The following is a 16,485-nucleotide window of genomic DNA, read 5'->3' on the forward strand; positions in this document are numbered from 1 at the left end:
AAATGTGGCCGGGACACGGGGTGCCTGGGGCAGAGGCGGGAGGAGAAGGTCACCGGGCGGGCAGATGGGGGGCGGGCACCAAGCCCGAGGGGGACCCTGTGCGATTGCCCCGGTCTTCCTGCTCCCGTCGGGGCTACATCTGCCTTGTGTTTTTCACCTGCCGGGAGGCCCCTGAGGCCCACGGGGACCCTGAAGCTCAGAGACACAGGACCCCACATTTCTGGCCTCAGAGTCCCCCCGGCTCCGCTGGTCGGCCCCGGGCCCCGACATCACATCCTCCGCACTTTCCCAAAACCCCGGGGAAGGAGGGACGAAGGGTCTGTGGGCCCGGCTCCCCCACTGGTGGCTGAGTGGCCTCGCCTGGCTGGGTGCTCCCTGGGTACGGACCGAGCTGGAACTCCAGCCGTCGGCTCCACGCCGGGCTCCGAGGGGTCTGGGACGCGGCGAGTGTGGGAGTCACACGGTGTGAGCCACCTTCCGCTGGCTCCCTGCCAGCCGAGCGCCCCGCAGCTGGGCTCACGACATTTTAAAGGCGGGGGCTCTGTGGTTGGAGCCCTGGGTCTGGATCCACAGGGACGTTTTGCCCCGGCTGTCTGGGGGCCCACAAGCCCAGCCCTGACGCGTCTTGGAATCCCTAAGCTGCTTTTGATTGCAAATATTCCGGGCCTCCACCCACAGAACAGGGGTGCCTGTCAGACGTGGTGTCCCGCTTCTTCGCGCCAGACATGTGGCCCGCATCCTGGCAAGGAACCCGGAAGCTCTAACGCCCGGCTCGTTGCTATCGATTTCTGTTCACCGGGGCTCCCTCTTCCCAGGGCCCATCTCTTCCAAGTGGCCACCAGGGGCTGAGCTGCAGAAAAAGAAGGGCTGTAGATAAGAGCTGGGGGTGGGGACGTGGGAGGACAATTTGATAAAATGCTAACAGTCTCAAAAAAATGTTCAGCCTTGATAAGCGCTGGGGGTGGGGGGGGGGACGGAAAGCAAATTCATTACTACTTGCCCATTCAGCCATCAAAAAAAAAATAAATAAATAAATAGAAATGTTAGCAGCTAGGGGCGCCTGGGTGGCTCAGTCGGTTGGGCGTCCGACTCCGGCTCAGGTCATGATCTCACGGTCCGTGAGTTCGAGCCCCGCGTCGGGCTCTGTGCTGACAGCTCGGAGCCTGGAGCCTGCTTCGGATTCTGTGTCTCCCTCTCTCTCTGACCCTCTCCCATTCATGCTCTGTCTCTCTCTGTCTCAAAAATAAATAAACGTTAAAAAAAATTTTTTTAAAAGAAATGTTAGCAGCTGATGTTTGCCGTGTCGTAGAGAACGGGGCAAGGCGGCCGGCATAACCTCAGTCTGAGACTCGGCAAGATGAAGAGGTTCACTCAAAAGCACTCTTGGTAAGACCTAGGACGTCAGGAGCAAAACCCAGGGACCGTGATGCTACGCCCTGATTTCTAAGTCTAGAAGGCACAGAGCATGTTCTGTGAAGATACCTAGGGTATAGCGAGAAACTGATGTGCTTTTCTTACACCTTTTTGTACATTCTGGGCTCGGCCCAGCCTGCGAATTTTAGAAACTGCCCTCCCGGAGGGCGTTAGGGAAGGAGGTCGATGAATACCGTCCTGGCTGTCCACTCTAGAAGTTCCCCGCCAGGGTCATCTGGTAACATCCGGAGACATTTTGGTTCTCACAGCTGGGGGACGGGTGAGGCCGGCATTTAGTGGATAGAGACCAGGGATACTTGTGGCAAACGTCTTACGATGTGCACGACAGTCCCAGAAACAAAGAGGTATCCAGGCCCAAGTGTCACGAGTGTGAGGGCGAAACCCTGCCTGGCCAAGCTTTGGTCCACTGCCTCCTTTAGCAGACTCTGGAATCTTCGAGGGGGTGTAGACCCTGCCTGCTCTGTTCTGTCACCTCCCCGGAACGCACCCGAGGACCTGCACACTGACGTGATCAACACAGCTCAGTGAGTGAACCAAGGCTCGGCCCAGGCATTCCGATTCACTTCTTCTGAGTCATTTCAGCCTCTTCGCAGCTGTCCAAATGGACCACAAGCTCCCGGAGTGCAAGAGGTGCTTAAAGAGGGGCGCCTGGGTGGCTCAGTCGGTTGAGCATCTGATTTTGGCTCAGGTCATGATCTCACAGCTTGTGAGCTCGAGCCCCATGTCGGGCTTTATGCTGTCAGCACAGACCCTGCTTCGGATCCTCTGTCTCCCTCTCTCTCTGCTTCTCCCCTGCCCCATGCGCTCTCTCCCAAAAATAGACAAAAAACGAAAAAAAAAAAAAAAAGAAAGAAGAAAGAAAAAAAAAGAGTTGCTGAAAGGGAAAGTTGGCTTCTTACAGGAAGCCCCCCCTGGTTTTCTCAGCCTTCACTCAACTCCACTTTGTAACATGATACATGAAGGCCTTCATGAGCTAAGGTCAATGGCCTCGTGGCTCACACCCCACCCCCCCATCGCATTCGGATTTTAGCCAGGACGCTCTACGCCTCCAGCAACCACACCAGTCTTTCTCACGCCTCTAGGCCGATGCACCAAGCGGTCCCTCTGCCTGGAGAGCCCTTCCTCCATTCCCCACCCGGACAACCTCTCTGAATCTTTTATGATGAGCGTGGCCACGGTCTCCTCCGACAGCCCCAGACCCAGGGTGGGGTTTGACGCCCCTCCTCTGCACCTGCGCATCTCCTGCGTTCCCTCCCAAGTACCGCTCTACCGCCCTGGCGTGCGGCTGTCCGTCTCCTCCCTCGCCACCCCTGCAACCCAAGAAAGGGAAGACTTTTCCATCTCCATATGCTGGCGCTTGGCATACAGGAAGTGCCCAAGGAATCTCCAAGGGAGGAATTATTTCTTACTCCCTTTCAATCCACTTTGGGGCTCAACACCCGGAATAACCTTTCAGACCACTAGACCGGATCGCGGACGCCCCTGGCTAAGATCCACGGAGGCTCCCTGGTGCACACAGAACAAACCCGACGCCTCACCGTGGTGCCACCCACCTCTAGGCCAGCACACCCAGCGGGCGCCACCCCAGGGCCCCTGTGCTCGCTGCCGCCGTGACTCCGGCACGTTCTCCAGACCCTTCCGTGGCCGGCGCCTCCTCTACCTCTGGGGCTTAGCTCAAGTCCTGCCTCCTCAGAGACCTCCCCCGACAGCCCCATGACGGAGCCCCCTGGCCCCTGGCTTCTCTCACAAACCTCCTCTGGTCTTCCTCAGGGCACTTCCCCCTGAGCTTGGCTTCTCCGTTTCGGATCTGTCTCTCTCGGCCAGAACAGAGTTCCAGGAGAGTAGGGACCGTGTCTCTTTTTTGCATCTCGATATCTAGCGGGAGGAGCGGTGGCCCTGCACAAACGTTATGACCACGTCCCAACTCCCGAACTTGAGAAGGGGCCCTTGTGGAAAAGGGTCATGAACGAGCATCCTGGATTTAGAGGCCCTGAACCGAGTAACAGGTGGCCTTAGAGAGAAAGGCAGAGAGAGAGAGACCAGAGACCCAGAGAGACCCAGAGGGGAGGGTCGCGTGAAGACGGCGGCTGAGCCTGGCGTGATGTGTCTGCTGTTTTAAACCACCCAGTTGGGGGCAGTCGTCTACGCAGACACAGGAAGCGAACGCAGAACGCTCTGCTCTGATCTACGCGTCGCGGGTCCCCGACCAATAGTTGTTGGGTGAATGAATGAGAGCCTGGCGGGGGCCCCCCAGGGCCCAGCCCCCGCCCAGTCCGGACCCACACCCAGTCCCCGGCTCTCACCAGCCACCAGCTGTAGGTGTCCTCCTCCAGGAGCGCGTTCTGGGCCGTGAGCAGCGGCTGCATGGACCGGTTGAACCTCTCGTCGAACCAGGACGAGACCCTCTGCTGCCCGACGCAGCGGGCGCACGTGCAGGGCCTGTGCGCGTACTTCATGAACTTCTTGAAGTTCTCGGACAGCTCGACGACCATCTGCTTGGGGAACCAGGTGGTGGCCACCGTGGTGTGGGAGTAGTTCAGGAAGAAGGAGGTGAGGAAGATGAAGAGGACGAGGAGGGTAAGCACTTTGAGAGTCCTTTTCCTCACGGTCACCATTTCTGCTCTGTCCGGAAGGACGCCTCCCAGGGACGGGCTGGAGGAAATCACGCCCGGGAGCGGAGAGACACGGAAGAAAATTCCCAGAGACGGAGGCTCGATCACAAGGCAAGGCGGGGACTCCCAGGGGCACCGCGGCTGACTTCGCTCCCGCGGGCCAGTGGCCACCCCAGTGTGCCGGACATCACCCTGTGACGGCCGGCGGCTAAGGGACCACTCGGGGTGAGGTTGATTCCCCTTGCATATAATCTGTCTTTCCAGGAGATAAGCAGGCGGCTTGGTCAGCAGTCCTTAAACAGCCAATAGTGTCTCTCGAAGCTTTAATCAAACTTAATAATATGATTTCCGTTCCCATCCAAAGGGGTTGAGGGGCAATTAATCTTTGCGACAGATGCAGGGACTCTCGGAGGGGGTGGGGTGGTGAGGACCTCAAAGGAAGGGTCACGGTGCAGGAGAGAGGGAAGCTGTCTTTGCCACCGTCCTCCGGAAGGGATGATGTGTGCTGATACTTAATTACAACCCGGTTTTTCCCACGCTGTCACCATTAAGCAGCCTGCTTGACGAAGGCACTGAGGGCCGTCTGTCACCTGCACGGAAAAGGAGGAAGAAAACAGGGTGAAATCTCATTAGCTTGTTTTAAAAACCCATCTCTCTCTCCTCACCTCCTCCAGGATGAGCTCCGTGATCTCCCACTCTGTTGTCAAGCCAACGAGATGGGAGGCTACGGACGATTTACTCCCCGTCTTGAGCCTCGGGGTGTGCCTGTGGTTAACGGGATGTTGGCGTCTATTCTGCCAGGTTGCTAAGGGACACAGAAGTTGCCCCCCGCCCCATCTCTCCTGCAGCCAGAGCCTTGTACATGTAAGCGTTCAACCGAAGTTTGTGAAATGAGTCAACGATGCATGAACAGCGCCAGGCACCCAGAGACTGCTACGTACGTGCTCCTTTCTCGCTCCTTCACTCTCCTTTGGATTCTGAATTCAACAACAATTCTATGCTTCCCCGCACCCCGGCATGCACCCTCTGCCGGTCAGCCTCAGCCCTGTGAAGCAGGCTTCCGATGGCCCAGGTTCAAGTTCTCGTTTACCAGCCCTGTGGTCTTGGGAAGTCCGTCAGTCTTCCCGGCCCTCAGTTTCCTCTTCTGTGAAATGGGAAAACAACACCTCCACTCAGAAGTGGTTAGAAAGGTAACGTAAAATGCGACACGCTGAGCTTCTGGGTTCTGTCAGGTGATCGTTCAGCTCTCCTTTTCCTCTTTCCACGCATGACTGAATGAGGATTCGTGGATGATCCACCAAAACCCGGACACGATGGTCGATCATTCCTGCGTACCTATCTCGTCCAAGAGTCCCCAAAGTGTACTGCCAGACAAACAGGGGTTCCCCGTTTTGTCCTCAGAATAAACAGGCTCAAAGAGACCACATGGCCCTCCCCACATCATGGGGAAAAGAGGAAGCAGGTCCTGAATCCAAATCCACACCCCTCTGATTCCACACGCGGGGAGGGGAGTTCCAGGATCAAGGACTCTGCTCGGGAAGCGATATACTATCTGGCAACTGGTCTTCGGCTGGAAGGGTGCACCGAAAGGGGGAGCAGATCTCATCAAAGGAAGCCAACAGGGACTCCTCGGATATGCACAGCACAAGTCCCCGGACGTCCCTGACCTTATGGCGGTCACACCTCTTCACGTGAGCATACTGACTCTGGTCTTTGCTTAGAATGTGTCCCCTGCCCCAGCCCCAATCTCCGTTGGGTCAATTTGTCCCCATCCTCAATGTGTAGATGCCACAGGTACATTTTTTTTCTAGGAAAGTAACGGTTGGAGGGCTATTGATTACTATAGAAAAAAGGGGGGGGGCAAAAATCAGATTAAATCCATAGCGCATTCCTGGAGACATCCAGGGCTCCAATGTGCTACCGCCCTCTACGACCTTCCTGCTCTTCAGCCCAGCGGGCAAGGGGACATCTTGATTTGCCCAGTGTACCACTTCTCACTGTTCAAAACAGCCCCACTTGTCCTGGTGACCTATGGGTGTCCAGAGTTGTCCCTTCTGGCCATCCCCCCCCCCCCCGCCGGTTCTTCCAGGAAGAAGCAGCTCTGTCACTTGAGTTAGATTAACCTGCTTACCGTCAAGGGCGGGCTCGGATTTAACTTGGCTGGCAGGGGATTCCCGGCCCTCTCGGTCCAGGGATGGATGGGTATGTGTGCTAAGTCCTCCAGTCAGACTGAAACCCCCTGACTTGTAGGAGGCGAAGAAACATGATCTTGCTCTGGCTGTTTGATTTTTGGACATAAAAGTCAAGGTCGTGCTGGCCGGTTTAATGGCTCAAGTGGACGAAGCGAGGGCTGAGCAGGACCGGGGCAAGTGGTGCTGAACCTGGTCCAGCCTTACCTGCAGTCCACCCTCCGCCTTAACATCTGCGTGACATGAGACAGGTAACAAAGCCCCTTTATTTTGTAAAGCAGATTGCTTCTAACTTGAAGCAGTGCGACTGATCCACAGGTCAGAGCTGTCCCTGCCTTTGGGCTCCTGCCCAGGCTGACCCCACTGTGCGGAAAGACCATCCCGCCCTGCTTGACTCCTACTCATTCTTCGGGGAGCAGCTGGTGCTGACTCCTGGAAGAAGGCCTGCCTCCTCCTGGCAGGAGCAGACTCCTCTCTGGCTTCCACAGCATCTGGCTCCACTCCGGGTGTACTGTTTACTCATCTGTCTCCTCCCTGGGCCGGGAGCTCCACGAGGACGGGAACTCAGTCTCACTCACTGATGGGTCCCTGTCACCTGGCACACACACACGGCACAAAAGGAACGCCAAAGCAGATGCCGGGAAAGACAAGGGCCAACCATCCAGAGGGGAGAGCTGGGCAGAAAAGCACAGATGGAGAATCAGAAGACGCTGATTCTCAACCAGGCTGTACCGCCCGTTTGCTGTGTGGCCGTGGACAAGTCACCTGCCCTCTCTGAACCGTTTCTTCAACTGGAAAATGGGGCTGGTATCACAGATTCTTTCCACTTTGCTGGGCTGTCACCCAGTCAAGGCTTGTCCGGTCATCTGATCCACGCACTGCATATTTTCTAGGGCTCTGCGATGCTCCAGGCTCTGGGATAGGTGGTTGGGACACATCAAGAAAGAGTCTAAGGTGGGAGGTTCCCAGGCAGATGCAAGGCCCTGGTGCCTTTGGGAGAAAGGAGGCTGGTCCACCTGGATCGATGTGGAGGAGAGGAACAGGCATGTGTGAGGGTGGGGTGGGGAGCACGGGGCTGTGGAAGCCACTAGAAAGGCTAAGTTTGCTCAGAGTGACATGGGGACCCGCCGACACCAAGGGCAGAAACAAAGTCACTCAAATAGAGGACTGTTGGCCCGCACAGATCAAATCAAGTTCTGAATGAGCCGTCAGGGTCCCTACAAGGGCATGGCTCCATGGGACAGATATTCATGCTCTGAGCTGATGCTGGGCTGGAGTGAGGGGGGGAACAGAGGGCAAGGCTGGGCTGCAGAAGCAGGGGAACCACAACACCCTCCTCCCGTCCGCTCAGCACATCCCGGTAGCCGCATCTCCGAGGCCAGAGCGCTCGCCCAGATCCCATCCCAGCAGAGACCTTCTGTGCCAGCATCAGTGAGTGCTTTCCAAAGCCCTCGCGTGCACGGCAATGGAAAAGCGAGAACACCCTTCCACCCCTTCCCCGGCCCCGGGGAAGAAACAAGGAAAGCGTGACTGCCCTGTACTCCAGTAAGTGATGCAGCCTGTGACACATGGGCGAAAGCCAGCCCTGCTCCCGGGAGCGGAACCCGGACCAAGATGCCACGGGCCTGAGACCTCTGCGCGCGTGTGGCGAGGGAGGCCGGCCACACCTCCCCCGGGGACACGGCCCCCTGGCCCGCCTGCAGAGTGACGGGCACCTCTCAGCCACGTGCTGGAGGACAATCCCGCTCCCTTTAGTCGCACTTGGCAGATACCACGTCTCTTCCGAATTGGACCGCGGCATCCCTGTGCCTCGCCAGCCTATCGGTGCTGTTTCCCAACAGTGTTCGCTCACGTCGCATCTCTGCGTGACATTTTGGCCATCCTCGCGATATTTCAACCTTTTTCACTATTAGATTTGTTAAGATGGCCCGTGATCAGTGATTACGGCGGGCTGAAAGCTCAAATGATGGTTAGCACTTTTTAACAGAAAAGGATTTCTACGTTAAGGTATGCACCTTGATTTTTTAAGGCACAATGCTACTGCACACATAACAGACTCCCCCAGTGGAAGTATAACTTCTGTACGCACCAGAAAACTCATTTGACTCACTTTGTTACAATATCCGCTGGATCGCGCTGAACTGAACTCTCGAGATCCCCACGGTATGCCTGTACTGGAGGAGGCACGGAGAACGTGTTTGTGACAGTCTAAAGGGGTCACTGGCACAATGGTGACACACGTTAGCACCTTTTCAAGGATCAGGAAAGTCACGATTTCCCTCAAGAGGGTGCTGAGCAAGGATAAACCTCTCTGGCAACAGGGAGAGGCTGGCGATGACCAGCCACTGACAGATGAGCTGTTTTAAATACTTGGAAAGCCTGGTGAATGAACCGCACGGGTTTCTGTTCCGTTCACGCCTGCCGCGGTGCACAGATCCCCCAAGGCTGGGATGCCCCCGGCTCTCCGCAAAGCCCCCGCAGGAGAGTTGCCATTGAAATGACCAAGGGGGGCGAGTCGATGGGTGGGTACATCAGCACGTCGCGTGAAGAAGCGCAGTGCTGCCCTCCGTGTGGACCCCCCTCCGTGTGGATCCCCACACAACCGGGCCAAATGGATAATCATGCTTATTTTCCTGACATGGGAAACTGAGGCTCAGAGAAGGCAAGCGAGTCGTCTAAGGTCACACAGAGAGATGGTGGCAGAGCCAGCACTCCGCCCCCGCCTTCTGCTGCCCCTTCTAGATCTTTCTCTACAGCCACAGCTACTCCTCTATTTCATCAACACCTGCTCTCATCTTCGTTACTCCCTTTCTTGTCATTTCTTTGGGCTTGAAATCTGTTGTCTTTCCAATTTCTTAAGACACATACTACCTTGCCATGCCCTCTCCCTCTGCATCTACTGTCTTTGAATTAGGTATTGCATTCATTTCAGTTATTGTACTTTTCAGTTCTAGAATTTCCATCTGAGCCAAACTTTTATGGGTTCTTGTTTTCTTCAGGTGAGATCCCCCCTCTTGTCTATCGTCCTGCAATTATTCACCACAGTTATTTTAAAGACCATCATGTCTGTCCCTTGTGACATTTGGAGAACATGTGGGTCTACTGCTATTGTCTATTTTCTCTCTTTATTTCTCTTCCATCATTTGGTTCTGTCTCCCGGCATGCCTGGTAACTGTGCATACCGTACGTGCCAAAAGCACAGAGGCCCTGGAACAGGCTGTCCTTATTCGGAGAGGAACGTGAGCAGGGACTTTGTTCCAGTTGGTGACTGGGATGAGTGGGGCCACGCTCTAGTTTTCACAGTGACTGGTCATTTCTGGTTTGCCCTCACTCAGAGGCCCTTCTCAAAGGATAGCGGGGATGTCTACCGAGGCCCCTCCTCCTTGCCTGCTCTCACCTCCGATTTCTGTCTCCCCTGCACTGTGAGGTTATCAAAAGCAGGGTCCAGCCTTTTAACCTCTCGGCTGCTGTTTTCGGCTTGGTTTCTCGGGGTCTGGTCCCGTGCAACTAAAATACTGGTAAATGCCTTGGAAGGAATAAAAGGTGCAGGACAATCCCTCTTTTCTCTCTGGTTCCTTCTGCTCTAGGTTCTTGGTCACTTAGGGTTGGGCTGACCTGGTGGTCCCGAGTTCCATTTTTAATTTAATTAGTTTTACCCCCAGCCTTGTGAGACGGCCCAACACGGAGCTGTTTGTCTCTGCTTGTCTCTGCAGCCTCCTACGAGCCAGCACGTCCCTCAGGCAGGAAGGCCGCAGGATGTAAGACTCAAGCCCTTCTTGTCCCTTCTCTCTCGATCTTCCTCTTTCAAGTCCCGGCTGCCTCAGCTGCTCTCTTAACACCTTCAAAGAGCTGGATTTCTTTTTTTTTTATTTTTTAAAAATGTTCATTTATATTTGGCGGGGGGGGGGGGGGGCACAGAATCCGAAGCAGGCTCCAGGCTCCGAGCTGTCAGCTCAGAACCCGATGCGGGGCTCAAACTCACGAGCTGTGAGATCACGACCTGAGCCGAAGTCGGACGCTTAACCGACTGAGCCACTCAGGTGCCCCTCAAAGAGCTGGACTTCTGTCTCATCCGGCTTTGATAGTCCTCGGTGGGAGAAATGGTCTACAAGCTTCCTCCACGTGGAGGCCACAGTCTTTCCTCTGCTTCTCTGATGCCTGGGGCCTGGCACAGCTTCCTGGGTGCATCAGGTGCTTGGCAAACCTGGAGGAGGGGGTGGGGCCCAAAGACGCCCCAGGGGTGCCACACAGATTGCACCGCCTCCTACCAGCGGGGTGGGCAGATGGACAGGTGGAGGGCCACGGCTGCCCCTCTCGTCTGCCACCCCCTTCCCCAGCTCCGTCTGCTTTCACTTGGCCTCCGCACACACAGCAGCTTCAGGATGCACCGCGAGGGGGACTTCCCAGCTCAACCCATCCCGAGAGCATGACGAGCGGCTACGGGGACTTAGTGCCCACGAGGCTTTGGGTCATTGGAAACTGGCTCCCACTAACGTCCTGGCCTTTGGGGGTCCCGGCGGCTTCGCCTGGGGGCCCAGGGTGGCATGAAACAGGAACGAGCTGGTGAAGGGTCCCATCACTTCTAGCAAAGAAGATCCCTTCTCCCCTGAACCGCTACCCAGCCCCGGCCTGTTCACTGGACTCTCGGAATCCACCTCGTCTGGTTCTGTGAGGCACCTGCTAGTGAGTCACGGTCAACAGCTGTCGGAAGAACGACACAGACGGACCCGGGTTCGAATCCCGATTCCTTCCATTCCTGCTCGTGTGCTCTTGAGATTTCCTCCTATTCCTGGTCGTGTGCTCATGGGAAAGGCACTTCATTGCTCTGATACTGATTTCTGGACCCAGGAAGCGGGACTAATAGTGCCCACACAGGAGGGCTATGATAGATTTAAAAGGACACGCACAGAAGCGACCAGCCGGTCTCGCACAGAGGCGGTGCATGATAAACATCAATTCTCTGCCCTCCCTAAGGTTCAGGCCTTCATTTATTAAAAAAAAAAAAAAATCCGACAGAACCCCTGGCTTGCCCTCCTGGCAGGCTTATTTAAAAGAACAAATGAAATCGGGCATGAACAACCCCGGGGGCATCATGAAAATGATGCTTCCAGCTTGCTGCATTCGTGACGCCCATTCCTTAAAGGGCTGCTCCCTATTCTACTGGCCACGACCCCCGAGGACCTGCAGGGAAGGGGTCCCAAAGCCACGAAGGGGCTAGCAGCCGGCAAAGTATATGGAGTCCACACAGCCCCAATTCTCTGTGCAAAGGTTAATCTGTAGAGCATCAACCTTGTCCACACGTGAGGGCATCCTGCTGTTTGCACGGCCCGCTAGGCTGGGTCCAGTCCACTGGAGTGAGGACTCTTTCCTCCCTCCTCAGTGTCGCCCCCAGGGCCTGAAAGTTTGGGAACCACATTTCCCAGCTTCCCCTGCCTGTAGGGTTCGGGATGCGGTTGAGATTCGGGCCAGTAGTAGTTGGACGGGCAAAAGGGAGGCAGGACCATCCTCCTTCCCACAGGGATGGGTGCTGCTTTGCGGTCTGAACCTTGGGCCCAGAACCACCTGCCTCCCTCACTTCCGGCCTGCAGATTTTGCCTGACTTCCTGTAGTTTCCTGGCCTCTGGACCTCGGCCCGGAGGAGTAGGGCCAAAATACCCAAGGACTGTGCTCCTGTCACCTTTCCAACAACTTTGTAAGCACCAGATCCCGCGAATCCAACCCGCCTGCTTAAAACTTCTGTCTGTCTTCCCCTATAGCGTGGGGATAAGCATGGAACCTACCTCTCAGGGCTGGACCGAGAAAAACAGGAGTCAATGCAGGTCAATGGCTTAGAGCGGCACCCAAGCACATCCCGAGTGCTCTCTGGACTTTAGGGTTTATTCCTTCAGTGGGTTCCGTTTTCTTGCACGGACTACACCCCACTTACATCTCTGCCCCACTTCTTCTGACAGAGGTAGAGGCTGAGCTCGCAGAGGGGAAATGACTCGTCCAATGACACAGGGCAATGGCACCAGCGCTCAGAGGAGAGCCAGGCCCCAGATTCCCAGACGTGCCTGGTTCCGGAGACAGAAGTGCTCTGTTCATGCAGCTGCGCTGGCGAAAGGAGCTCGGAAGGCGTTGCGGGCTGAGCCCAAGCAGGGAAAGAGCCAGCAGAGGCCCAGGTGGTCCGGCTGCTGCAACCAGGGGCGAGGCCCTGCAGGAAAATCCGAACCTGAGCCCCTGGGATGGTGACCCCAGGGACATTACGTGGGCTGCCTGAGCTTCCAATCTGCCGTCTGTAAATGGGGGTTAAAATCCAGCCCTGCCTCTGAGGTGGTTTAACAGGAAGGAGGCGTTCTCTCTGCCGGACCCTATTCTAAGCAGGACAGCAGGTCAAACTGCCCGAGCCCACGACACTCCTGCTGCCGGGATGGGGTATCATCTCCATCTTTCCGAGGTGGGAACAGAGGCTCGCAGCAGTCAGGTCACCTGCCCCAGACCGTCCACTGGCGGGTGGTGAAGGGGCAGGCAGAGCCCGGCGGGTGGCGCCCAGGGGTCTGCCCTGCCCTGAGCCTGGTGCGGGGGGTGCAGGAGAGGGTGAGAGGCCCCGCCGGGCAGGGGTGAGAGAGAGACCTCCCTGCTTGTTTGGTTCTCGCCCTGGGGGGCTCGCTCCAGCTCCTCTCCACCCACTCTGAGTCACCCACAAAGCTGGCAGCTGTATCCCCACAGCCCGGCCGGGCCTGGATTGGCCCCAAGCCTCTCCCCTCCCCTGGGGCAGGAAGGACCGACCAGCCAAGCTACAACCATTCCCTGCACAAACTATCAGCCGGGAGGAACCGGGCCACGACGAGCGGAGGCCTGAGTGGTGGCCCCGGGCACGCAGAGGCAGATGGGGGTCATGACAGGCTCCCCGACACGCAGGGTAGGGTGTGGCTATTTCTCTCTTTGCGGAGTAAAAACCAGGCCCGATGAACCCGGCCAGCAACTGTGCTCACCTTGAGGCCTCTCTCCCCCCTCTGGGCTTCCCAGAGGACAGAGGACAACGGAGACGGCCCCCCCACTCTGGGGCAGGAGCCCTGCAGTCCGGCAGTGACACTGAGTCACCTCAGGACTTCAGGCGAGTCCACATCCTTGGGCTTCAGTGCCTCGTCTGTACGACGGGACAATGATGCAGCCCCTGCACACCCCAGACTCAGTGAAGAGAGAGAAAAAAATAACGCACACGAGGTTAGCGTGGACAGCCACTTCCCAAAGGGACGGGTCGCCCCCACGTTATGAAAACGTTACCCAGAACGCTGAATATGTACCAGGGATCAGAATCGGTGCTAAGGGTTTAAGGACATAGAAAGCGTCCAGAATGATCCTGACCCTCGGTAAATGCCAGTCCTTACCAACATTAACATCAGGGAGATTTCACCCCGCCCTGGTGTCATCACACGTTTGAGAAACCAAACAAGCATGCCTTGTGGGGGGAGGGGTGGGGTTCAGATGGAGGGAGCGCCCTATGCGGAGCGAACGCCTCACTCCGATTTGCACCCCGCCACCTGCCGTGCAGATCCCGTCTCCCCCTAGGATTCTCTCATGCAACAATGACTGGGCACAGGCCATGTGGCCGCAGCTCTGTGACGTGCCGGTCAAACCAACGGTTCGGGAAAGCCAATGACCTTCATCCTCGCCCTCCTGGAACTTAACATTACAGAGTGGGGCGGAGGCTGCCATTACCAAGGAATCACCCAGGGAACTGTGAAAAGGGGTGGTGGTTCAACTCTGTGCGTCCGCTCAGCTAGGCCATGGCGCCCAGTTGCTCGGTCAAAACACGAGCCTCGGCGTCGCTGGGAGGGCGGTTTAGAGACGTGGCCACCATCTATCATCAATTTGACTTTAAATAAAGAAGATCAGCCTCCAAAATGTGGTGGGCCTCATCTAATCAGTTGAAGGCCTTCAGTGCAAAAACGGAGGCTTCCCGGAGAAGGAATTTTGTCTCAAAGCTGTGCCAGGGAGAGGCGCCTGGGTGGCTCAGTCAGTTGAGCATGCGGCTCTTGAGTTTTGGCTCAGGTCACGATCCCAGGGTCGTGGGACTGAGCCCTGCATAGGAGCTCAGCGCAGAGCGTGCTTGAGACTCTCTCTCTCTCTCCCTCTGCCCTTCTCCCCCACTCTTGCTCTAGACAAACAGACACACAAACAAATAAAGGAAGCCTGAGGCTTCCATGACAGATGGGTAACTAGGTAGAGAAGACAAGAGCCTCCGGACTGGGGAAGCTGCAGGTGCGAAAGGTGTCTCGGGGAGAGCAGCTGAGTCTGAAGGAACTGAAAGACAGAAGGCCACGCAGAACAGAAACCCAGAGAGCAAGATGCAAAACGGAGCTGGAGGGCGGGCGTGGGCCGGGCCCAAGGGCTGGGGTGACATCCCGGGAGTCGCAGGAAGCCCCTGCAGGGTGTGACACAGTGAGGCTTCCAGACCAGGCTCAGGGAGGTCAAGGCTTGCCTACGTCCTGCTGCAAGGAGGCCAAATCGGGGCTGACAGAACGGCCATCCCCTCTTGGCCCTGCAGGCCAGGGAGCACAGAACGTGTGCACCCGGGCCTTCTGGGGGTTCAGGCGCAGAGCTGGGCATCCGGGCTTTCCCTCCAGATGTTTCTTCCACCTTCCCCACGTGCTTTGCGCCCGGGGGGCGGGCCTTAGGGTCCGCATCTATGGGCTCCCACTCGGGCTGGCTTCCTGTGGGTTTGGCCCACGGGAACGAACACAGGCAGGAGACTGGAGGGACAGGGGGCAGAGATTCGGGGCTCCGGCCCCTCCGTGCGTCCACCAGCTCTGTCTTGGGATCTCGGCAACATCTCCGTCCTTAACCTCTCACCCCCTCAGCCCTAGAGCTGGAAACTCCCCACTGTTTCCATCCCTGGGGACAGCACCGCCCTGCGGTCCCTCTACCCCAGACCACATCCTTATTTAAATAACCCTTCCCTCAAGCCGCCCTCTGTGGCCCACGTGTAGTGCACTGCATCCTGCTGGCAGGAGCAGCCCCCCACCCCCACCCCGGCCGGTCCTGTACCAACAGCCCCAGGAGGTGCCCCACGGGCGGCCCTGCCCCCCACTTCTAGAAACAGCCCTGGCAACCTCAGAGGATTCGCGTGAAGGGCTGGTTGGGGCCAGCTGGATGCCCAGAGCCTTGGCAACCCTCCTACCTTGGGTAGCTGATCTTTCTGGAACCTTCCCAACCCCGTTCCCACTGCTGCCCAGGAACTCACCCATTGGGAGGTCTTCCGTGGAGATGGCCTATGGCCAGGACAGAGCCAGAGCCCCCTGGGCTCCCCTCAGTCTGCAGGCTCCCCACATTCCAGGTCCCACTAGGGGGCGCTCTAACACACCCAGGGCCCCAGCCGGCTCCCCAGCACTGCCTCCTCCAGGAAAATGCGGCTGCTGCAGGCCAGCCACAGGGCCAGGCCCCTCCAGCCCCAGACTGTTCTAGGTGGTGACTGCAGCTTGCCCCCCGCCCATTCCGGAGCCCTTCGCCACCGGTTCACCTGCCTCTCCCATCCGCCGGCCCCCCGACTTGTGTCACACCCCAACATCAAGGTCTCGGAGAGAATCCTCATTGTTTTGCCGTGGCCCCCGGGGGTGTCTCCTCCGTATCTCGGGATTGGCTTGGCTGCCTCCCCATCTTATCCACGCACAGTCGGCCCGGCCCGCAGCGTCGATATCTGACACGTTTTCCTGCTGGACCCCTGGCAATGTGCCCAGCGGCTCTCTGGGGGCAGGTACCCTCCACTCCGCTTTGCAGGGGTGGGGGTAGTTAGGCTCTGAGATGCTAAGCTTTCCCAAGGCTGCACGGCTTCTTAGGGAAGCCAGGGTGTGAGAGAGGCAGTTCCAGGCCCTTTGGGGAAGGTACGACTATCAATACCATTTTACAGACGGGACAGCTGAGGCCCTCGGCCTTAAGATACTGTCTCAAGGTCACAGGGCTAGGAAGGGCGGGGCTGACGCCCGAGGCCTCTCTTCTCTTCAGTGCTGCTCTGCCCAGCCTCTCACGGGGCCTCTTACCTGTGGGGACACCTGTACTTTACTGCCCACACCAGGGGGCCTGTCTCTCTTCACCTCCAGACGGTGAGGCCAGACTGGGATCCCGCACGTGGCAGTTCATACGTGTAACTCTCTGCTCCGCACACCCAAGGGCCCCGGTGACTCAGAAGTGCTGGGCTGATGACAACCAGAGAAGGAAGGGAGGCTCCATGGAGGAGGTGACCGTGGAGACCGAGGAGGGTGGAGAGGGTG

At 57.3% G+C, this 16,485-nt stretch overlaps 1 protein-coding gene across 6 annotated transcripts in view; it reads right to left on the reverse strand.

Annotated features, from left to right (window-relative positions):
- The window catches only part of ST3GAL1 (ST3 beta-galactoside alpha-2,3-sialyltransferase 1), a 96,126-nt gene that overhangs the window by 16,431 nt on the left and 63,210 nt on the right, over positions 1–16,485 (reverse strand). For 3 of the 6 annotated variants that reach the window (XM_042973382.1, XM_042973384.1, XM_042973386.1), the window contains one exon: positions 3,738–4,636. In XM_042973382.1, coding sequence (XP_042829316.1) covers positions 3,738–4,049 — 312 coding nt within the window. In that variant the 5' untranslated portion in view covers positions 4,050–4,636. Of the gene's footprint in view, positions 1–3,737; positions 4,637–4,987; positions 6,100–6,177; positions 7,252–12,015; positions 14,281–16,485 lie in introns of those variants that run through there. The other 3 variants (XM_042973383.1, XM_042973387.1, XM_042973385.1) reach the window with 3 other exon arrangements.

Source organism: Panthera tigris, chromosome F2, assembly GCF_018350195.1.
Source record: "Panthera tigris isolate Pti1 chromosome F2, P.tigris_Pti1_mat1.1, whole genome shotgun sequence".
Lineage (NCBI taxonomy): Eukaryota > Metazoa > Chordata > Mammalia > Carnivora > Felidae > Panthera > Panthera tigris.